This window comes from Sinohyriopsis cumingii, chromosome 6 (genome assembly GCF_028554795.1).
Source record: "Sinohyriopsis cumingii isolate HCF-2022 chromosome 6, ASM2855479v2, whole genome shotgun sequence".
NCBI lineage: Eukaryota > Metazoa > Mollusca > Bivalvia > Unionida > Unionidae > Sinohyriopsis > Sinohyriopsis cumingii.
In genome coordinates, this window is record NC_142966.1 from 121,906,184 (window position 1) to 121,932,774 (window position 26,591).

The following is a 26,591-nucleotide window of genomic DNA, read 5'->3' on the forward strand; positions in this document are numbered from 1 at the left end:
TGAGTTGCACTGTTTTCATTCAGGATGAACTTAATCTAGGGATGGATGCATGTATACAGTTTTATGGTAAGCCTCCAAGCAGTTCTGAAAAGTAGTGAGAAAAAATTTGTAGTAATGGACAGACGGATGATGGATGACAAACAAGAGGTCATTCCATAAGCTCTGCTGGTCAATGACCATTGCAGCTAAAAATGAATTGGGTACTGCAGTTCAGTTTGCCATAACACTGATACAAGTTATTAAAAAAAAGGAAACAATTGTTAATTATTGGGCATACATATAATAATGTTGTGTTGTTTTTTTTCCCATTCCAATTCAGTTCATTCTGGTTCTGTTCTTCTTCATTGTGTTTCTTATTTTATAATTCAGCCAACTGCTCAAACCATTGTTTAAAGATGCTGCAGAATCTTTGTTAAACTTTGTAGCCCAAATCCCTCAAATTGATTCCATAGGTTTCCTCAATATCTCATGTACATCTTTAATTCACCTATTATTGACCCTTTTATATTTTCATAATCAATATGATTCTAAGAACATCTGGTAATTCTATATCCCCTATGTGGGAAAATGTCCAGGTGACATATTTTACAAATAACCCAATGTCAATTACAATTAGTATTAATCCTGCAGCATGTTTTCAACCCTTCTGGTAAAATTTTGATTTTCCAGAAATCAATAAAAGTGTGGGTCTTTCATGATAAGGTGTTGACCTAAAGTTAACTCTGCACACTGACAAATTATACTTACTATTTCGCATTACAAAACAGAACAGTACTGAAAAAGCAATGATAATGCTATTTTAATGTTTTCTGAAAAGCACTATTATTGCATAATATGATGCTTTTTGTTGTTAATAATTTCTTTTTTTTTTCTATTATTAGCTAAAATTCTTTATTACCATAAAAAACACTCTTAAAAAATGAGGAACACATGATTATTATTGTTGTTACTGTTGTAGGGTTTAATGCCATTTTTCAACACAAGATAGGCTATACATGCCGGCCAGTATAAATGGTGGAGGAAGAACCTGGGAAAACCTCAGAAAGAACCAGAAACTAGATTGAAACAAGACAAAGTGACCAAATCATTGAACCCACTAGAAAGTGACACACTCCAAGAACACCAAACACTATGGCATAATTAAAGTGTGACACACCAAGAACACACAGTGCTAGGACATGATTAAAGTGGGACAGGTTCCAAGAACATCCAGTGCTGCTAGGGCATAATTAATGTGTGAACAACCAATGCTTTGGCATAATGTAAGTGTGACACTCCAAGAACACCCAACACTATGGCATAATTAAAGTGACACAGGTCAAGAACACCCAGTGCTATGGCATAATTGAAGTGTGACACACTCCAAGAGCATCCAGTGCTAGGGCATAATTAAAGTATGACACACTCAAGAACACCCAATGCTATGGCATAATTTAAGTGTGACACTCCAAGAAGACACAATGTTAGGACATAATTGAAGTGTGACACACTCCAAGAACACCCAATGTTACAAGTCCATAATTATATTCCCGAGTTTACTACTAAAAAGAGGACCCATCTGTACAGTAGAACTTTGATTATCCATCAGGGTGTGGGACCAAGACCATGACAGATATGAGAATAGATGAAAAATAGAATATGTACATTAAAAGTGTTATACAATAGACTGGGTCATCAAAAAATCACAATATCTACAAATGTGTACCTGTTTTTAATATTTTGATGTACAATGCCCTGATGGTTAACAGAGACTGATGGTTAATCATGTTCTGGATAATCAAAGTTCTACTGCACATATATAAAATGCTGCCACCCCTTCCCCCTTCCAAACAGAAATTGTGGCAAAAATCTTTTCACATGTAATAGCTAAGCTATGGCATTAAAAAGAAAAAGCATACATAGAATGGAAAGTGTCTAGTTTAAAAAAACCCACAAAGAAACAATAACCTTTTATATGTTTAAATGGTAAATTTGCATCAAGTAGTTTTTAACTTTAAATTAATTAAAATGACTTTAAACCAATGGTTTGCCAACCCCAACCCCCCCCAAAAAACCACTTTAAAAATTCCTAAATTTTTTGTAAGAAATCTCAGTTGTATCACATTTTCAGGGTCAATGACTCTTGGACTGAGTAATCATTTAAGGGAGTACCTGATTGTTTGAAGTTTGAATGAACCAAGGTTGGTTTACCGGATGTTGCATAGTTGCAGCAGAATGCTGGCTACAAAAAGAAAAGTTATATGTGTAAACGCAATATTTGTTATCAAGGCACCCAAAGCACAGAACTCTGCACTGAAAAGTGACCAAGCAGCCATAGATTTATAAGTATCTATCCTGGGTTCCTGACATCAATTGAAGACAAAAAATGTTTCAGGCCTTTTCTAGACCAAGCAAATAAACATTTCTTGACCAAACAATGTGACATGTTTATTGACCTGAAAAGGCAAAATGATTTAAAAATTGCAAATAAAGTATTTAGAATTTAGAGATGAAAAAGTATTTAATCTAACTTAAAGATTTTATCTGCATACTAAAACCTGGCCAAAACACAAAAGAGCAGTCATGTTACTGGTTTCTGTAATAATGAGAATTTCAGACTTTTTCAAAACATTTTTTGTTCCAGATATTTTCAAGACCTGGAACTACAGTTTTCAAATTTTAGACATCTTTCTGGCATAAATTATATTTTTTCTGGAGTATTCTGCTCCTTTAAAAAAAAAGACCAAGTATTCAATCACTCAATGTCAACACGTGTTCTGTAGAATTTGTTCAGGTACGATCCCTTTATTTTTAGTACACAGTCAGTACCACCAAATGATAATTATTTATTTTACATATCATTTTTTGTACACTGAAATTAATAATAATTTTTTTTTGTGTATGAAAAATTACATGAAATATGGTACTTAATGTAAATATACATGCATATCATTTAAACAATCTTGCAAAAAGAAGATATATTTACTGTCATTGACTATTATGCATACTGTATGCCAATGCAGAAATTTAGGTGCATCTATTTTGGCAATCAGAGGGGCTTGTTAGCCATACTGTCTATAATCCACAAAAACAGGTTCCATAACAGAAGAGCAAACCATTGGTTGTTTAATACTCAATTTTCTTTTATAAGACTTAAATACAGTACATATTTTGGAAAGAGGGAGGGTCCACTTGTATCTATACAAGTTTCACATGATTGGGAGCCAAATTTAGCCCTTATCAGATTTGTTCCTTTAAAACAGACCTGGTTTCATTTGCAAGCAAATGGTGCATCAACAACATAGACCCAGCAGATCAAAGTCTATGTTATTTGTTCTACTGATTACTTCTATCAAAGCACACAGACCCAGACCTGCTGGTACATTATGTGATGGCAGATCTGGGTCAGTACAGTCTGCATTTGGATTTGACTTTCATATGAATATATATCATACTATTGGAAAGTTGTGGTGTTGAAAATCATTTTATACAGATACATGTTAGGTCAAATCATTTTATAAAGATACATATTAGGTCAAATCATTTTAGAAAGATACATATTAGGTCAAATCATTTTAGAAAGATACATATTAGGTCAAATCATTTTAGAAAGATACATATTAGGTCAAATCATTTTAGAAAGATACTTAGTATGTTATATGTTTAGGCTGGAATAAACAGCAACACAGAAAGAGTGAAAACAACAAGCTTTTTAAAATTTAACAAGGTTGAGCTTAGATCAACACCTGCTGTTTACGAAAAAATGATTCAGGTCAACTGATTTTCTGGAAAAATATCATCTCCAGTGAATAAATTTACATTATAATAGCATATAATAGAATAAAAAATTTAAAACTGACAAACAATTAAAATAAATATGAATTAAATCAGATATCTGTAACAATTAGGCCAAAGTTCCAAGAAATATATGTCATCATTATTTGTACATCAACTTCATGCATTGTAAAATGTGCAGTAAACCCAATTTTTGTCAATTTCATTTTTTTTTCTGTGCCACATTTCACTATCAACATCATCTATACTTCAACAAATTAACAGGATAAAATAAATATTTAAACAGTCCTCTTAAAAAAAAATTGGAATTAAGTTACTTGGTACATTTTTTCAATTTAGCAAGACCATATTTACATTCAGAAGTACTGACATTAATGGAATTTAAATAAGTTCACAAAGAATGGTGCAATTCTTGAAGCCTTACCTAAATTGGAATAGATATATTATGATACATTACCTTCAAGTACTATTGTATCAGTGTATAGCCACACTCACAGAATTAGGGAATCAGGAAGAGTTCATATTTTATTTCTACATATATTATCTCATTATATACCGTTACTGCTCTAAGATCATCTGTTACGTCCTACCTGTAGTGTTGGTTTAGGAATTTCAAACACATCATCTGTTATGTCCTACCTGTAGTGTTGGTTTAGGAATTTCAAACACATCATCTGTTCCTTCCACCTCCATATCCATGTCTGAGCCATGGATTTGATCTTCATCCAGTTCTTCATTGGTCTCCATAACCTCGGTGTATTCAAAGGCTGAAGCAGCTGACTGGTTAGCTGGCTTTTCACCTATTCCACTCACTGGTATCTTCATTTTTCTCTCCTGAACATTGAAAAAAAATTCTGTCCAGTACATTGAGAAAAAAAATAGGATGATAATAATAATGGTGAATTAAGTAACTACGTTTAACACTAATAAAACAGTTACTTTGGAAGTTAAGGATGATGATAATCATTATATGACTATTATATATAATGACTGAAGTAAAAAGAAAAATGTATTCACAGTCAATCCTTGCTATGATGATGGGAACAGAGACACAAACATTCAATCGACAATACAAATAACGTAATGCATTTAGTCGTACTAAAATCCATTGACTTCTTATTGGCAAAACCTGTTAATCAAATTGACAAAACACTATTCCACTTACCAGGGTAATTCCAACAAGGTTGTGAAAAAGCCAAGATCTTCTTAACTAAATTATTTTAATTTAGGCACTACACTGAAGTTGGCATCCTTAAAATCAAAATTACTGGTAATTTATTTGTACCTTACATAGTCACTCCCAAAAATGAAAATTCTGAATATAAAGTTTGAGTAAAAGATTAAACCAAAACTGACAATGACAATATTCTTCATCAGTTATGCAAAACATTAATCCAAAAAGAAGTTAAACTGTTATTTACTGCATATTGTCTCATAATGAAAGGCTAACCCTACTGACTGATATTCCCTCTTATTGCTGAATTAGAAGACATAGTCAAAGAAATTCATCTGTCAGACAACAAACTAGATACATGATTTTTGAAACCATGTAATAGTGACATAAGGTATAACGGTACCAATTGCACAAGTCCAGGTGGGCGGAGCTTAAGGTGTATGGAACATTGTATTCAGAATTAAAGAACAACACTAGCTGTGATTGGTGCATTATGTAAGAGTTGTACTTTCTGTTTGGCTTAAAAAATGTTGAGCCTCTTGGCAACATGTGAGTTTGTGTTAATTTCTATCTAGATCATATTTTGTATTTTTTATGATTTTTTTAAAATATGGTACACATGGCTGAAAATGTGCTTGTTGTGACTAGATAACTCTTACCCCTGTCTAGTTCCAGTAGAGTTATCTCTCTTAAATGCAATGGAGTACCTGGTTATGTCATTGTCAAATTGACAATCTAGCATTGTTCTATATGACAGTGTGTGACATGCATGCCCAAGTAGGACAGAAAGTATATTTATTTCACAAAACATTAGCATTGAGGTATTTGGAAAAACAATTGGTACCATGATACCTAAAGGAAAGAATAGCCTCACAGTGTATCCATAGAAACACATACATGTGGGCGGCATTTATGAACTATACTAGTTTGATGTAGGAAAACAAATGTGTGCTGAACACTTTTGGTCAAATATTGAAAGTTCTTTAAGAATAAAATGTATGAAATCTTCAGAAAATAGCACAAGATGGCTTTGGATGGGGACTTTTGATAACTATAGCTATGATAGATATAGGCTTGTGTTACCTGATGCCTTTATGTACGTGATGTTACCTCCTAGATTGGAATGCATGCAATAAAATAAGTTATGTAAACATAATATAGTTGATTTTGGCCAAATATTGGCTATTTTACCTGCAAAAGATGAAAAATCATGCGTACAAAAACAGCTATCTTGTTCTTGTAAGGCATGCCATAAACCAGGATAGAGAACACTCTAAGTACATAGATCACTTGTACCATGTGGGATATTCTGGCATGAGTAATTTTTAGGTAATTTATTAAGGATATGGTATTCCTTCCCATTTTGATTTGAATTGTCCTGCTCTAATTGTCCTTTTTTTTTTTTTTACACTCTCCTGCTTTGAAATTGTTCATGTACCTAGTTCAGTTCTCTTGCATTCCCTTTTGTTGAAGAAGCAGTGAATACCAACAAACAAGAACAGTTTCCTTAAGTCAGCATTTGTATAAGCCCAATTATAATCTACTATTGACTTTCAATTAATCCTATTTCTTTCTGTCAAGCTGCTCTTGTGGAATTTCCATGTTTGGTCCAACATTACAGAATGATAACCATTTTAGTCACACAGTGCGTATTCATTCCATTGAAATCCACACTGTTCTTGAAACTTTGCATCCCATCGCAAGAATCCAAATTGGCATGAGATGATATCTGCATGGTTATGGAAGGCTGCACTCTACATGCCGGCATTGTAGAAAATGTGAATTATGTGATATGAAAGAGCTGCGTCATCTTAGAAATTAAAATTACATGACTCTTGAGGTCTCCACTAAATATAGGAGTCTAAATGTTAGGTTCTCACTTTATCAGTAATATATTTTGAGATAATTTAATTGCAATGAAGTTAATACAGGTTGTTGATGAACTCATCTATATTACATGGATAATGTATTAGAGGTTACCACAATTACATGGATAATGTATTAGAGGTTACCACACCTTATGTATATCATTCAGTTATCTCCCTTACACCAGTCATAACATTTCAAGGAAATAAAATCTCACCTTTTCAGTGACTGGTTATGAAAATAAAGAGAAGATTTGTGAAGTATTATATTAGCCCTCAATCTTGATGCAAATGTAAGTAGAAGCAATTTAATAATTTCTCACAATAAAGTTTACAAGCTTAAAAACTGATAAGGTATGTTCTGCTTGGATCTGAGATAAGTTTCTCTCTATCTTATGCCAATTATTTTTAAATTCTTATGTAGAAGAAATATACTTTATATTATATGTATCTATATTATCTAAATTATTCACCCTTTTATATTAGATGGAAATGAACACAACTTCACTTGAAATTTGGGTACCTGTAAGGGATGTTATAGCACAGTTGCCTTTGGGCTGTCCTTGGACCTGTTGGGCCCTGCCCCATATATTTGTCCAAGGTAAGGTCATCAAACTTTCACTTCTCATTTTTCGCATTGCTGATTTTGCCTCCTTTAATTCCTTTATCATAAGCTACCTCTCCCTTTTAGATAAACACTTTCCTCCTGTTTTTAACTCCATTTGATGTGCTATACTTAGTGTTTATATTTGGCATTTTTCTGTATTTTATTCCCCTAATTTCACCCCCAATCCAACATAACCACTTAGAAGCTGCGATTTACTATATTTGGTGACTGATTGGCTTATTGAAACAATTTTATTCACATTACAAAGGAGGAAAGCTTACTATCTGTGTTACAAAGAGGATGGGTAGGTGGACTTTTGTGTGAGGACTGGTGGTTAGTGACCTCTTGTATCTGCAGATAGTGTAAAGTGGTCAAAGCTTATACTTTATAATAAGATTGGGTCATGTCCACCTGTCTCTGATGTTAAGTTCTGCACCTACCAAACAAATATAAATTCCTTTCTTTTAGGTGAATTGTACATTTTGAAGTAGGACAGGTACATACTATTTGGTACATTGACCTTTGACCTAGTTATTACATAATATGACATAATGTGATTTATCCCATATCACCTATGTGAAGTTCAATAAGTGCTGATATGAATAAGATACAACTCATAGTTGAAAGAATTCATTTTATTTCAAAAGATGATTTTGATAGTGAAGCAAAAGTATGAAAACAATAGTTCAAACAGCTCAATAACATTTCTATACACATTCATATAACACATAGCTTAGTACCTCATCAAATTGTTTTTCACAAGTGAGACTAAGTATATTTGTTACTTATACAGTCCCGAACTATTTCACAGATTATTGGAAAAATTAAGGTTTGCTATAGGTATAACGGTACCAATTGCGCAAGTCCAGGTGGGCGGAGCTTAAGGTGTATGGAACATTGTATTCAGAATTAAAGAACAACACTAGCTGTGATTGGTGCATTATGTAAGAGTTGTACTTTCTGTTTGGCTTAAAAAATGTTGAGCCTCTTGGCAACATGTGAGTTTGTGTTAATTTCTATCTTGATCATATTTTGTATTTTTTATGATTTTTTTAAAATATGGTACACATGGCTGAAAATGTGCTTGTTGTGACTAGATAACTCTTACCCCTGTCTAGTTCCAGTAGAGTTATCTCTCTTAAATGCAATGGAGTACCTGGTTATGTCATTGTCAAATTGACAATCTAGCATTGTTCTATATGACAGTGTGTGACATGCATGCCCAAGTAGGACAGAAAGTATATTTATTTCACAAAACATTAGCATTGAGGTATATGGAAAAACAATTGGTACCGTGATACCATAAAATAAGACAGGTGGCAGTCATCAGATGCTTAAAAAATGTAACAGGTCAATTCCAGTAAGTCGCTCATCCTAGTCGAGCTTTGGTTCTGTCACCTGGCCTGCCTACTAATGATAATTCTACCACCAGTTTCTCCAAAGTTATTCTGACTGTTCAAGCTGACAAAGTTCCATACCTCTGCTGCTTCCCCAATAAGAGCTGAATGCCAGAGTCCTTCCTGTCAACACTATCACTTGAACTGGCAACAGACCTTTAAAAAATGACAACCTAGATTTGCCACGTGTATCTGCACAGACTTAGCAACAGAGAGCAATGGAGCATTCTAGACTGTATAGATAGTTCCCGAATGATGTCATCAGCTGCCATATTTATGGTCAGCTGTTAGATTTACCATTGACTTTATGTGGTGTCTGGAGGTTTAAATATATTCATTGAATTTCAAGATACTTTTATGAAAATTACACGCATAAATGGAACACAAATAAAGCTTTCTGTTAGTATCTATATTGTGATTTATAACTTGACTTTGCTTCAGTGTGCCTTGTTAAAAATGGTAAATTTTGATCACATATGGGGAAACTGCCAGGTTACCCATTGTCCAGGTAAAATGGGTAAAATATTGTCTGCTAGTGACCTTATCAGGAAGCATCTATTGCCACAGGTCTAATAAGGTACAGCAGTATAACTGTTGTTGCTTTTGTATGGTTTAATGCCATTTTTCAGCACAAGATAGGCTATACATGGCGGCCAGTATAATTGGTGGAGGAAGAACCCTGGAAAACCCCGGGAAGAACCACCAACCCACGAGAAGCTACTGGCAGGCTTTCTCACGTACCCAGGTTAGCTGAGCCTGAGACTCGAACTCACGCAGACAGAGGTGAGATGGCAGTGATCCATAACGGTGAGCGCTTTAGACCACTCGGCCACTTGGGGTCCCCTTACAGCAGTATCACAAAGTCCCTTGTACACTTGGTAGATATGGTCATGGATCCCATATTATATAATACTATTTAAAATATACCTCAGTATAAGGCAGATGTCATGGATTCCATTACAGTATGTAATACTATTTACAATATACCTGACAGATATGATCATGGATTCCATTACAGTATGTAACACTGTGTACTAATACTATGTACAATGTACCTCAGTACAAGGTAGATATGGTCATGGATCACATTACAGTTATGTAATACTATGTACTAATGCTATATACACTGTACCTCTATATAAGAAAGACATGGTCATGGATTCCATAACAGTATGTAACATTATGTACTAATACTATATACACTGTACATCTGTATAAGACAGATATGGTCATGGATTCCATTACATAATGTAATACTATGTATTTATACTATGTACAATGTACCTCAGTATAAGACAGATATGGTCATGGATTCCATTACAGTATGTAATACTATGTACTGATATTATGTACAATGTACCTCAATATAAGACAGATATGGTCATGGATTCCATTACAGTATGTAATACTGTGTACTAATACTATATACAATGTACCTCAGTATAAGGCAGATAAGGTCATGGTTTCAATTACAGTATGTAATATCATGTACTAATTCTATGTACAATGTACAATATTATGTACAATGTACTTTAATATAAGAGAGATATGGTCATGGATTCCATTACAGTATATAATACTGTGTACTAATACTATATACAATGTACCTCAGTATAAGGCAGATAAGGTCATGGTTTCAATTACAGTATGTAATATCATGTAGTAATTCTATGTACAATGTACATCAGTATAAGGCATATATGGTCATGGTTTTCATTACAGTATGTGATACCATGTACTAATACTATGTACAATGTACCTCAGTATAAGGCATATATGGTTATGGTTTCCATTACAGTATGTATTACTATGCACTAATACTACGTATAATGTACCTCATTATTAGGTAGTATTAGGTGTATAATACTGAAGTACATTGTACTAGGTAGTATTAGGTCATGGATTCCACTACAGTATGTAATACTATGTATAATGTACCTCAGTATTAGGTATATATAGTCATGGAGCTCATTACAGTATGGGGGCGCTCACCAATTAATATGTACTTTAGAAAGAGTGACGTATGTAAGGTGAAGTAGTTTGCATTTAAAACATGCACAATGGAGAGAATGTTGGCATACCTATATGCTACAGTAATGTAATGTAGATGATATTTCTTTGGATATTGTACTTTTGGAAATTTTACATGATTTAAGCACACTGCTAAATAAAATGACTGCTCCCTTGTGTTAAAAAATCAGCCTGAATTAGTCTAAAGTACACTATACATAGCAGCTATTAAAATAGGGAAAATGAATTTTGCCAGACTAGAAAATACCAGCTTCTGAAAGTGCAATGAATGAATTACCAAATATGTAAAATGTAAAAAATGTTATCAGCTCTTTTTTTTACAATTTACCTCTGAAGTTCAGGAAGTGAAAATGACCAAGTAGAGCTAGCACTTTTTTGAAAGGTTCACATTTGAAGTAAGGCCAAGCTGTATACTCTATAACCCACAGTACACCCATCAATTATAAATCAAAATAAAGGGAATTAAAGGTTCTTTTAATTATACCTAAGATATACAGGGTCTTTTTTTAAATAGCCAGTATAACCAGTGAGGAAAACCGGGGAAATTCTTTTTCTTTAAAATCTTAAACCTATGCAAAATGCGAAACTGTATAGCACCACCTATGTAATACTATGTACAATGTACCATAGTATAAGGTAAATATGGCCATGGGTCCTACTTTAGAATGTAATCATAATGTGACACAACACAGAAGTGAACTACAGACAAAGCAGGAGATTTTCAAAATATATGGCCTGGAATTTAGGCCTTAGAAAAAGAAAGGATATTCTTCTTAAAATAAATGATTTGCTACCATAAACTAGAGACTAAGTTTGGCTAAATTCTGTGAACATAGATTCCAGTGATGGCGTATATGTTGTCATGGTTAATATGCTTTCACGCCCCCCCCCCCCCCCCCGTGGCTGATTGGTCTAAAGTGCTCACTGTTACACATCACTGCTGTCTCGCCTCTGCATGGGTTCAAGCCTCAGATTTGGCCAATGTGAGTATCTGAGAAAGCTTGCCAGTTGCTTCTAGTGGGTCGGTGGTTCTTTCCGGGGTTTTCCCAGGTTCATCCTCCATCATTTATACTGGCTGACATGTATAGCCTATCTTGTGCTAAAAAATGGCGTTAAACCCTACAGCAACAACGCTTTCACAAGATGGGCTTCCTGCACATGTCATTCAGGCCACCATAGCAGATTTTAGAATCAGTTTTATGGGATATGGGCAGAATGCATATTCATGTCCTTTGAACTTGAATGCAGCCATTGATAGTGCCGTTTTGATCCATTATTGAATTTTGTGACATTTTGAGTGCTTAGATCTGGGCATTGAAACATTGGAAGATAATGCATGCTTAGACATCCCAATAAAAATGTAAACACTGCAGCCAAACTGACTGTGTTTTATGACACTTAAGCTTTTGGTAATCCAGCAATAATAAAACTAAAATCTTTAATCCTGTGTAAATTACTTTTGCTCATCACAGAATTATTTTGATCACACAGAGTATAGATTATAATCCCCTTTAACAACTTTCGGAGAGAACCAATGTAATTTGTTTTAAGCTAACTGAGCTGTTTATTAATCCAGCCATATAATTAAATAACATCTTCAATTCTTTCAGATTTACTTACGATCACATACACCATATGCCATATTGATAAACTTTAAACACTAAAGTCAACTGACTCTGATGATAACATCAAAGGTCTGTTAATTCATGCTGCTTGAAATTAGCAACAAAATTTTCTTGCCCTTCTTAGACCAGTTCACATTTATGTGATCACAGAAAGCATTACAATAAATATACTACACTCGAAGCATGTTATGAAAAAAATGGAAAAAATAACAGTTGTCACTAATAAATTTGTGTATATGTCATATGGTCTCTGATCCAATTATAGTATGTAATACCAATCCTATATCTAATGTACTCCAGTATAAGGTGACGTCACCTATAGCATGGCATAATTTTATTCTCCCACTGAGAGCATTATAGTTGGACATCACTGTATGAGAAACAATGCCCAGTAAATAAATGAATTTAGTAACATATCCACCCTCAGGATGAAATTCACAGCTAAAGCAAGTCATCTGTTTGTAACAATTGAGTTTTTAGATATGTTTTGGAAGTTCCAACCAAACTTTCTTCTGTTATTGAAACATGATTGCCCAATAATTGTTTTATGCTGTCTGCCTTCCATCTTAATTCCCAAGAATCCAGACATCAATTTATCATAACAGATATTAGCCTGCTGGCGCAGGAAATCCAGTTCTTGGTTAGGTTTATCAGTAAATCGATCAAGAAAATCTAAAATAGAAACAATGGCTGAATAAAAGATATTGGTATAATCAATAGATGAATGTCAAGACACAGTAGCACAGTTGGTTGAATGCTAGACTTGTAATGCAAATGTCACACTTTCAATACCCTGTCAGATTAGCCTAGGTTGGCTGTCTTAATGTGTCCTCGGGAAGGGGACTTTGCTTCACTTCCCTTGGCATGATATAGGCCATACGATGCTGAAAATGCCATTAACAAATAAAACCAAACAATGTAAGTCAATTCATGTTTTCCTAATACAGTGTATTAGGCTTTTAACAATTGTGCTCTAAATGAAAGGAATGCTCAAACAATTTTAAAATATTATCAAACATTTTATGTAAAACCTTAAAGTATTATCAACTAGTACTTTTGTCAGATATACATCTTTACAAGTCATCTGTATGTCTTACAAGCTTTTATTGTTTTTTTAATAGGAGTTAAATAGCTTTAGTTTGGCTTATTTTTACCTGTGGCCACTTGCAATAAGAACCAAGGGTTGTTGTTGTTGTTGTTGCTGCTGTAATGTTGTTGTCACTGTAGATCTTAGGACTCTGTTGTAAATGTTGTTTTGATGAAAACCTAGCCTTAGCGCATGCTGACACCCATTACTGCCTGATTCCCGTTTACCTCTTTCTTAGACCTGAATGTCCAAGACCACACAGCCATAGATGTTAATGTTATATAATTATTAAATGTTCTTACAATTACTGTGGCTGCAAATAAAACATGTTGAATTTCTAGCAGCTTTTGACAGGATCAAATTTAAATGATTTTATTACATGCATTTTTTTCTATGTGGAGAACAAACATATACTTGCAAAATTAAATTTGTAGCTTTTGAGGAAGGGGGAGGAGTTATTGACATTATCAATACTGCAATCCAAGAATTTTGCAGTAAAAAATAATTACAACACTTTTTAACCAGTTTTAGTTATCATTTTAAACAAGGACCCCCAAAATCTTTATTGTACCAGCAGATCAGGGTCTATATTGTTTGTTCTACTGATTATTCCTTACAAACTGCCAAGACCCAAATCTGCTGGCACCTTATGCAATGGCAGATCTGGGTCTGTGCAGTTTAGAATTGGATTCAACTTATAAGTAAGTATACATGGTAAACAAGATTCCTCTGTATAGGAAAAAAGGACTGGCAAAAGTTGCCACTTGTCTTAAGAGGCCACTTGTTCAAATGCCTAAAGAAACTTACTGAATATGGATTTGACCACAAATAATTCTGGCATTTATGACCCTTTTTTCACTTAAACTTTTCACTATCAGTTCTGGATGTATTGCAAAGCTTCACTCTTATCTCTACATATGATAAGCATGAGAAGTCAAACAAAATTAATGTCTTCTTTTTCCTTCAGACAAAAACTGCTGGTGTAATTAATTTACTTATTGTATTAACTGGCTCTTCCCTCCTACCATATCATAATTCAGATAAGGAAATGAGTTCAATCTTTTCAATGTTCATTTCTGAGTAAAGGTTACTTTTTAAGATAACATGTTATTTTGGCATGTCCTTGTGATCAAGAATCAATACTCTGACTTGGAAGCAAAATTACTGTGCATTATCTGGCCTATGTTTTTAAATTAACTTAAAGTAATCTGCATTAATTTCATTGAAATAAAATAAATTGGCACATTTTCTAATGAAAGATCTGTCTGACCTTATTTCACTCATCCTCCATGTATTGATGTCTAGACAAAAAGTGTGATACTTAAATAGTACTATAAGCGAAGGGTGCATCTTAATATCTCCTGTTCATTTGAGTTTGTTTGACTAGGCTATAAACCAAAGTTAGGAAACCAAGGTTTGGTTTTGTGGGATTTCATGCCATTTTTCAGGACAAGATAGGCTATATGCAGAGGCAGCATATCTGGTAGAAAAACGCAGCATTCTCAGATGTGATTCCTCTAAATGAGACAAAAGCAATAATAATAAGAAGAAGAAATGATCTGATGATACAACATTAACATGCACAAAGACAAGACAGTTGGAACAGAAACAGGAGATTTTACAAGATATAATGACATATAGAAATGAATTAACAATTAAGTCTCAAGTATTAGAGGTATTTTACTTTATGTCTTTCAACAGAAGTGGCTTATCTCTGGGCAAAGAATTTAATATCTTCATTCCAAACTATTTAAGACTATAACAAAATTGTTTGGGTTAGGGTTTTCAAGTGGCTATTTACAATTTATACATTTGTTGACAAGTACTGCCTTTCGAATGTTTATTCTGTCATTTATCTGAAGCCATTCAGTTCATGAAAAAGTCTTGGATGGTGTGTCAAACTGAACATTCAGAATAAGGCAAGCTGCTCTCCTTTGTATCTTGTTTATACTCTTTAACTGACTCTTGGTGAAGTTTCCTCATATTGTCAAACAATAATCAATACCAAGCAAAATATAGGCACTGTAGTACTTTTTTCTGGCTTGTATGGAAAGGAGTTTCCTAATTTTAATTAATAAAGTTATTTTACTTGATAGAGATCTACAGATGTAGTCAAAATGTTTGTCCCACTTTAAGTCATTTTCAACCATCACTTTTTCAGTGAGTTGCCCATTTATTGTCAGATTTAGCAGTTTCTCAGAAGTGGAATGTTAATTCCTTTGATGAGGCTATTACCATACATTTAGTTTTTGCTTGATTTATCATCATTTTATTTAATCTTTACCACAACTAGGTTGCAGAGACAATGTTCTGATCAAATTCCACAATGTGTTGAATGGTTTTCATGGACTATGTGCAATATTCTAAGTTTCTATGTGAAGACAAGAATATGCACAACATGGGATATAAATTTGTCCAGAAAGGACCAGATGTCAAACTGTATCAGAATATGTTGAATGTTTTTTTTAGCTATGCCAGTTACAAGCAACATTCCATGTGTAGATGTTAATTGATTCTCAAGGGCCATAACACCATCCAAAATAGGACTGAATAGGCAAAATCCTTATAAAAACACATCTAGGTATATGAGACAATGTCAACACCAAATTCATCAGAATATATAAAAACAATATCCTGAACTATGATTTACTATGATCCAGTGTAATGTAGATATTTACAATTGATAGAAAAAGGGCAATAGTTCTATCAAATCGGAACCTGAAAGATTAAACCATTAAAAGGCTTATCTACATGCAATAAGCAAAAAAATCCCCAACTGCATACATGCAAGGCTTGCAGATCTGTGATACAAGAAATGTCAATGAATGGACAGAATGAGAGATTAAAAAGGTGATAGTACTAAATACAATGCCCTAAAGCCCAATTTTCAACTCTCTCTTCTAAAACTGGTGATGCAGAAAATCTAATAGATCAAGCTTCCAATAAACCTGTCCTAAGCTTAGGTGACTGAGGTTGTTGTTACATACAGCCAACAATGCAGGCAATTGTAACTTACCCCAAACTAAAAGTACTGCTTATACTCACTTGTAAATAGAGTCACAAAATATGCTGGCAGATCAGGGTTTGTGTTGATTATTCTACTAATTACTCCTAAGTCACTAAATAGACCCAGATCAGCCAGCATTATATATATATATATATATATATATATATATATATATATATATATATATATACACACACACACTATAAAAATCCAAGTACATGTATTACAAGCTGACTTTAGTTTGGAGTAAAAGCCAAGTAAAAATTTGTTTTACTTGTTTACAAGATCATTTAAGGCAATTCAGGGAACTTAACCTGATGGAGTGTACTATAAATTTAATAAATTTTGGAAATCTTCTACAAGTCCATCAGCATCATCATTATGTTAGTGATGAATATAGACAAATCAAAGTTTAAAAACTTCTTGGTTTGTAAATAATGATTCAAAAACTAGGGTGTGCCTAAATGGAAATGGTTACCACTGCCTTACATCTTCTAAAGGTAAGCAAATGACAATGAATGTTCAAGTAATCACTCTGCCTGCAAATTCTTTACATTTTGAACCTCATTTTACAGAGGTATTAATAAACAATAAGGAAGTGCAGACAAGGAATGCTGTGCTTCCTTTGATAGAGAATCAAATACAAGTATATTGAGCATGGGCTAATGCTTCTTCAATTTCTGTTACATCATAAAGAGCTCCTAATCAAGACAATCAAAGAATTAATTATTACCAAATAATCACAAACTATATTTTTGCTCATAAAACACATATGCCCCTGCTAGAGGCCCAAAAAGGCTGAGTAGAAAAAAAGCATGACATCCACTTGTCAATGCTCCTAAGCATATCAAACTTAATCGGCCTTATCCAAAATTGTTCAAAATTGAAAAATAACTGAACAACAGTACAGTGAACAGCATATTGTACACCCATGCTTAACATTCCTCCAAGTAGGCACTAGTGGGGCATAGTTAACAGTGGAGATTATTGACAAATGAATCTGAATGCCCATGACCTTTTGTTAAAGGATGTGGTCTTCAAGAAAACTTCTGTGCAGAAACCAATATTTTCTTTTGAACTTGCCAAGACCATGACATTTGACATTCAGACATCAGAAACCACAAGTATTTTTATTAACCCATGTGCAAGCCAATTACTAAATGTTTTGTAGGAACTTACTCTACAATAAATTCATTCTGTAAATACCATTTGTTTTTTAAACCATAATCACACTGACCTCTGACTTTCTGACCACAAAATCAACAGCTGTATTCAATACTTATGTGCAAGCCATCCACAGATTTTAGTCATGATATGCAGTCTAGAACTAAAGATTTATGTAAACACCATTTTTCCTCTTTGAGTCATAGTGACCTTGACTTTTTCTGTTTTGGCCCAAGCTGGATATGCCTTCTACTTACCTAAAGCATAAATAATTCACAAGATTTGTGAGACTATTGTCAAGAACTGAGCTTTTTTGTACCAAAACTATTATTCTTTTTCAGTTAGTGACCTTGACCTCTAACTTTCAAATCACAATAGTTATAGTCCTCTTGCAATAAATAATAATCCATTAGAAAATGTCAAACATGAGAAGCTTGTAGTTGTGACCATAGATAATAATTTATTATGGAATGACCATATTCTTGCAATAAATAATCATCCATTAGAAAATGTCAAACATGAAAAGCTTATAGTTGTGACCATAGATAATAATTTATTATGGAATGACCATATTGATAAGCGTTGTAAAACACCGTCATCCAAAATTGCCCTACTCAGCAGAATCAAGAAATATTTACTTCTGGAAACTCAAATTCTATACTACAAGTCATATATTCTTCCAACAATGGATTATTGTTCAAATGTATAGGGAAACTGTACTAAATCTGAGCTTGACAGAATTTATAAACTTCAGAAACGAGCAGCATGCATTATTTTTGATGCATCTATTGATCATCCCTCAAAAGCATTATTTACAGAACCCAAATGGTTCACAATATATGACAAGATAGATTTTCGCAAGGCAGTTCTTTTATATAAATGTCAACATGGAATTGCACCAAAGTATCTTCAGGACTTATTCAGGCCTTTTTCAACACAATACCAGTTGAGATCAATATCACATGGAAACCTTCTAGTACCAAAATGAAGAACAGAACAATTTAAAAAGAGCTTCCAATACTCTAGTACAGTATGTGGAACAAGCTTCCACTACATGTAAAATCTGCTGAAAATATTAGAGTATTTAAGAAGAGATATCATGAGCATGTATGTGTTTCTAATAGAAAATGGAATTTAGTATTTTAATGCTAAACATGTTAAAATAAATAGTAATTATTGCTATCTTCATATAATGTGCATTGTTATACTCTCCTTAGCGGGCCTCAAGGGAGAATAGTCCTTGACTAATGAGTCACCCTCTATAAATAAAGCATTATTATTATTATTATTATTATTATTATGCCCCAGGTGCAAGCCTTCCACTCAGTTTGGTCCAAGTATGTCATGCAGAACTAATGTTTTGTACTAAATCTAAGTTCATTTTTCTTTCACTGTCCGTGGCCTTCAACCTTCTGACATGAAAATCAATAGGCTTCCTTTACTCCAAGTACAAGTAATCCACAAAAAATTTGGCAAAAGTAGATGGTGAAGAACTAGAGTTGCTGTGCAAAAACATCACAACACAATACATCCTGCCTTATGGAGAATATACAAAAATAACTCTTAGACTAGTAGTCTGAAAATCTAATAATGTTATTTCTTTATATGCTTATAAACAATCTTGCCATAACTGTAGGAATGTGACATGTATTTCTCAATTATACAACAATGCAAGTGAAGCATTAAACAGCAGTAAAATGAAACCAAACTATTAACTTTCATCATCCAGGTTCATTTTGACACATTTTTAGCAAAAATATTTTTAGAAATGATCTGAGAGAAAAATGTCAGCAACAAACTTTGTTCAGAATACCTTCTGGCAACTCACCCCAAAACATGAGTACATTTTGACATAACTTAGCATAATGTTGATAATCAGATAAAAACTGGATTTGTCTTTTTTGAAAAACATGCGTCAATTACTGTAAATAGGTTTACAAAATTTCAAACATATATACATGTATGTATATAAAATTTAAATATGGGTATAAAAATCAGATTATTTACATATGGATGCAAACATGCATATGTACTTTAAATTCAATTGTTATTGTCTACTTTAAGTGGTTTAGCAAAAGTATGCTGCTGCGACAATTTTTTGTTATACATTTGAAAATGAAACTTATCTTTGCATCAAATGTTTATATTAACTATACATTTTCAGTCTGGGTGAAATTATACTCTTGTAAAGACAAATCTAGTCAAAACCAAAGTGTGGGAGTGGGGAGACAATGCTCATTTTACAATAGTGCTGAGTGATTGATACCATTAGTCAGATTGATCATTCTATCTGTCAGCATGGCTGAGGAATCTCATTTACTTCCACCACTTAGAACTGAAATCCACTAAAATAATGTATCATTATTTTTAAAGGAAAGTAGTGTGAACCTTATTGGAGTCTTCTAATAAATCTTTCAAGCCTTTAGCTCAGCCCTACTGTACATAATATTCAAGTAAGTTTAATGCTTGATATGGTCATCTTTTTGCACCAATATTATTCTTCTTATCACCAATGATACAATTCAGTATAAAATGTTATTTCATCTTCATAGATTCTTCATGACAAAGGCACTGAGCAAGATTTATCTGATCAGCAGCCGGAAGGTTAGGGACAGTGAAATAAGATAAGTGTATCAGTATGTGAATCAGTAAATACACCCCACTTCACTTTTATCAATGCTTTCTGTCCTGAAAGGTCCTCTGATTTTTTTGAACCACTCAATAGTTCCCTCTGGAGCTGTCCGACATGTACCAATTACTTTGAACCAAGGCACCAAATACACAAGAGTTATGTTTGGCTGCAGATCAGAACAGTTTTATTACTGGGGCCCAGAAAGTTCCAAAAGATTGGTCCTCCTATGACAGGTGTGCACAAAAGATCTCAGATTATTAATCTTGAAGGGCACATTATAACCCACCCATTTTATTAGGCTCGTGGTCTGGCAATAATAGTTAACTTTCTACATTGTGTACACTTTGGGCAATTTTATACACTGATGCATCTGTCTACAATATATACACTTGGGACAATTTTATACACTGATGCATCTGTCTGCAATATAAACACTTGGGCATATTATACACTGATGCATCTGTCTATAATGTTTACACTTGTGGCATATTATATTGATAGATCAGTTGACAATATATGCATTTGGGGCATATTATACACAGATATATCTGTGTATTATGTTTACACTTGGGGCCGAGTTGTCTAAAGCGTTCACTGTTATGGATCATTGCTATCTCACCTCTGTCTGTGTGGGTTCCAGTTTCGGGCTCGGCCAATGTGGGTATTTGAGAAAGCTTGCTGGTAGCTTCTCATGGGTCGGTGGTTCTTTCTGGGGTTTTCCCAGGTTCTTACTCCACCATTTATAATGTTTGCCATATATAGCCTATATTGTGCTGAAAATGGCATTAAACCCTATAACAACAACAACAACACTTGGGGCATTTTATACACTGATGCATCTGTCTACAAAATATACTCTTGTGGCATATTATACACTGATGCATCGGTCTATAATGTTTATACTTGGGGGCATATTATACACTGATGCAACTGTTCACAATATATGCATTTGGGGCATATCATACACTGATGCACCTGTCTATGTTTACACTTGGGGACATATTATACACTGATGCATCTGTCAACAATATATGCACTTGGGACACATACACTGATGCATCTGTCTACAACATATACACCTGGGGGCATATTATACACCGATGCATATGTCTAGAACGTTTACACTTGGGGCATATTATACACTGATGTATCAGTCTAGAATGTTTACATTTGGGCATATTAAACACTGATGTATCTGTCAAGAATGTTTACACTTGGGGCATATTATACATTAGTGCATCTGTCTAGAATGTTTACACTTGGGGCACATTAAACATTGATGCATCTGTCTAGAATGTTTACACTTGGGTATATTAAACACTGATGTATCTGTCAAGGATGTTTACACTTGGGGCATATTATACACTGATGCATATGTCTACAATATATACACTTGGGGGCATATTAAATACTGATGTATCAGTCTAGAATGTTTAGACTTGGGGCATATTATACACTGATGCATTTGTCCACAATATATAAACTTGGGGAATATTATACACTGATGCATCTGTCTAGAATGTTTATACTTGAGGGCATATTAAACATTGATGCATCTGTCTAGAATGCTTACACTTGGGGCATATTATACATTGGTGCATCTGCCTAGAATGTTTGTATATGGGGTATAATTAAATACTAATGCATCTGTCTAGAATGTTTACACATGGGGGCATATTATACAATGATGCATCTGTCTAGAATGTTTACACTTGGAGGCATATTATACAATGATGCATCTGTCTGCATTGTATACAGTTGGGAGGGCATATTATATACTGATTTATGTAATACAAGACATTGTTGAGTTATTTGCTCATGGTATAGCAAGATTATTTATTTTAAATAAGCAAATGTAAATGCAGACAAATTAAAGACTGAAATGAAAATTGTTCTTATTTAGGAATTTTATCACTCAAAATGCCAAGAAGCCATAAAATGTAAGAAAATCTATCAGCATTCTCAGCCAGCTGCTATCTGGAACACCAACTTTCACAAAGGTCAAGCAAGTCATGAAATCAATTCATCAATGACTTAATTACTCCTAATAATGCCACAGTGATGCTAATCAAACACTGACTTTTTTGTTTACATTAGCAATCAGCTATTCAATTTGCTTTCTATTTACACTGACATACAGTAGTTATTTATTTATTTCGAGTTAACATGTGATATTTTGACCCAATTGGTCACAGGCAACATTGCTGTATGAGCTAAGGAACCAGCCTATCTATGGTGGTAATTTAATATCATGTTTATAAGAATAATGGCTGCTGTTAGCTGGAAATAATTTCCACAAAAAAATCAACATATGTTTTTAGAAGCTACATATAGGTAACTTGTACACAATAGTAGACTAATTAAACCTAAAACCATTTTCATCTTAATACAGGTACTACTGGATGTAAACGGGGAGATCTCACTAGGTCTGGGTTTTGTATCATGGGTATTTAATGAAGGAATTTTTCTCAAAGACTCATACATGTCATTTTCATAATGTTTAAAGTTTCCTCTTTGATAGGACATTCATAGTATTTGAGCATAATTTGTCAGTCTTACCTTTTTGGTCAGACTTTGACACTATGGTCTATGGAAAATGAATAAGCAGTCTGCTATACAAATTTTAGATGTTCTACTTAGAACACCAAATTTTAGTACTGCTGGATTTTAAAAACAGATATCCTGAGATAGTAAAATAGAAAGCTGTGAGAAGCATTTCACAGCAGTGTTATTAATAAGAAGAGTCTCTAAAAATCTGTCATAAATTCAAGCACAAGAATGTATGATTAACACATCTCAACTTTCGAAACTAAATGCTTGCTGTTATTAAAGATTATGGATTAAAAAATGTAGTCTTTATACTAAAGTTGTACAAGATAATAAATTCATCACAGTCTATTTTGTCAAACCTGGTACACATGGCCAAACAAAACTGGTCCACAAAATAAAATTGCCTGAAATGATCTGTTAAGCATTATATCATGTTTATGTGTAACATGGATATACATTTATGATAATTATTTTGCAGATTTTTACACAATTTCATTCTATTTTTCTTGACAGCTACATTTTATTATAAGTGGATTGATCATTTGCAAAGTATTTAACTTTATATTACTATAACCCCAGAAAAAGGGATCACTTGGTTTCTCAAACATTGTGCAAACTGAAGTCTGTGAAGAAGGTATGGGTTCCAAGATTTATTTATTTCCCCTTTCTATGCCCTTTTAAACTACATGCACTCCATTCATATAAACATCTGCCAGATGTGCCCTTTTAAACTACATGCACTCCATTCATACAAACATCTGCCAGGCGTGCCCTTTTAAACTACATGCACTCCATTCATACAAACATCTGCCAGATGTGCCCTTTTAAACTACATGCACTCCATTCATATAAACATCTGCCAGATGTGCCCTTTTAAACTACATGCACTCAATTCATACAAACATCTGCCAGATGTGCCCTTTTAAACTACATGGACCATTCATACAAACATCTGCCAGATGTGCCCTTTTAAACTACATGCACTCCATTCATACAAACATCTGCCAGATGTGCCCTTTTAAACTACATGCACTCCATTCATATAAACATCTGCCAGATGTGCCCTTTTAAACTACATGTACTCCATTCATATAAACATCTGCCAGACGTGCCCTTTTAAACTACATGCACTCCATTCATACAAACATCTGCCAGACGTGCCCTTTTAAACTACATGCACTCCATTCATATAAACATCTGCCAGACGTGCCCTTTTAAACTAAATGGACCATTCATACAAACATCTGCCAGATGTGCCCTTTTAAACTACATGGACCATTCATACAAACATCTGCCAGATGTGCCCTTTTAAACTACATGCACTCCATTCATATAAACATCTGCCAGATGTGCCCTTTTAAACTACATGCACTCCATTCATATAAACATCTGCCAGATGTGCCCTTTTAAACTACATGCACTCCATTCATATAAACATCTGCCAGACGACATGCCCTTTTAAACTACATGCACTCCATTCATATAAACATCTGCCAGATGTGCCCTTTTAAACTACATGCACTCCATTCATACAAACATCTGCCAGACATGCCCTTTTAAACTACATGGACCATTCATACAAACATCTGCCAGATGTGCCCTTTTAAACTACATGCACTCCATTCATACAAACATCTGCCAGATGTGCCCTTTTAAACTACATGCACTCCATTCATATAAACATCTGGCAGATGTGCCCTTTTAAACTACATGCACTCCATTCATATAAACATCTGCCAGATGTGCCCTTTTAAACTACATGCACTCCATTCATACAAACATCTGCCAGATGTGCCCTTTTAAACTACATGGACCATTCATACAAACATCTGCCAGATGTGCCCTTTTAAACTACATGCACTCCATTCGTACAAACATCTGCCAGATGTGCCCTTTTAAACTACATGCACTCCATTCATACAAACATCTGCCAGATGTGCCCTTTTAAACTACATGCACTCCATTCATATAAACATCTGCCAGACGTGCCCTTTTAAACTACATGCACTCCATTCAGACAAACATCTGCCAGACGTGCCCTTTTAAACTAAATGGACCATTCATACAAACATCTGCCAGATGTGCCCTTTTAAACTACATGCACTCCATTCATACAAACATCTGCCAGATATGCCCTTTTAAAGAAAGCCTGATGATATCTGATTTTATGTATGTACTTCAAATGACATGGAGTAATGTTTTGAAAAGCAGCAAAAAATGATTAGTATTTTAAATCAACTCAGCAACTATGCAATAATCATGGATATCCTCCCTTTGTCAGAGCCATGTTGCAGAGTGCATCAAAATTTACTTATCTTGGAATATACACATTATAATCACATATGAACCAAAACACTTCTTTTTAAAAATTCTTAGATATTATTGATTTATCAAAACAGTAGGCTCCAAAATAAAAAAATAAATAACCTGGCAACTTCAAAAATGTATTCGCAAGAGAACTATTTTAATGTCAGTAGGTTTCACAGAAAAGTGTTTATGACTATGAATAATTATTATGAAAGCAAAATTTGATTTTAGGTCTCTGGCAACTAATTATTTTATAAGCAACAGTACCAATCTATGGGAAGTGGTATATTAAATACCGTATTTAAAAGGATGATTTGCTGAAAAGAATTACCGGAAATAATGAATAAATTTTAGTACATGTAGCTTCTGTATGGGTACATTCTATTCAATAGTAGGCTTGAACCCCAAACCATTTTCATCTTATGGCTGTCGATACAGGTGCTTTGATGCTGTAGGAATTGTGGGCTTAACACCATTTTTCAGCACATGATAGGCTATACATAGCAGCTAGTATAACTGGCAGAGGAAGAACCTAGAAAGACCCCAGGAAGAACCATCAACCCATGGGAAGCTAATGGCAATCTTTCTCACATATCCACATAGGCCAAGATCAAGACTCGAACCCTTGTGAACAGAGATGAGATGGCAGTGAGCACTTTAGACCATTTGGCCAGTTGGGACCCCAGAATACAGGTGCTAATATGTGTGTATATATATATATATATATATATATAGTATGTATGCTGTATCAATGAGATATGAAATGTAAATTTATACGAGTGGTATGTCATTGATACAGTGTACATACTATAGACATATTTTTTTATATCACATAGAGATATACATATTTGTACTTTGAATGGAGTTACAATATGCCCTGGGCAACTGTGTATGGACAGAGTGAATGAACTCCTCACACCCCTGCGAGTGTGTCCACTACAAAATGTAGTTCTACAATTTTTCTTGTTGTTCATAATCACATATGCAAATTGATAAGTTGATTGTTTTCTTTTCAAGTTTCTATTTTTATTCACATTTATTAAATCAATACAAGTCATATGATTTAAACATGAAATATGGTTTTGATGAAGAAAGTTGTGCACTACAAATATGGTTAGCTTTTTGCACACTGAACCTGAACTCTCAGGCATTCACGTAAGCGAAATGACAAACCAACAAGAGGTAATTAAAATATTTTAATATATTGACAGTTTATCTAAGTCATTATTCTGCTTTAATTAACATTTCTAAAGACTATAAATTTCTCTCTCTCTTTCTCTCTGTATCTCTCTCTCTTCTTTGGATGGTTTAACTAAACTTTACCATCATTCATAGATGCAAAGACATCATTGCATGACACAAGCAAAATGT

The 26,591-nt window shown here is 33.9% G+C and overlaps 1 protein-coding gene across 1 annotated transcript in view; it reads right to left on the bottom strand.

Moving 5' to 3' along the window:
* The window catches only part of LOC149797858 (uncharacterized), a 338,244-nt gene that overhangs the window by 292,536 nt on the left and 19,117 nt on the right, over nt 1-26,591 (bottom strand). The window contains exon 2 of the mRNA XM_089960811.1: nt 4,414-4,608. Coding sequence (XP_089816937.1) covers nt 4,414-4,599 — 186 coding nt within the window. The 5' untranslated portion in view covers nt 4,600-4,608. The remainder of the gene's footprint in view (nt 1-4,413; nt 4,609-26,591) is intronic.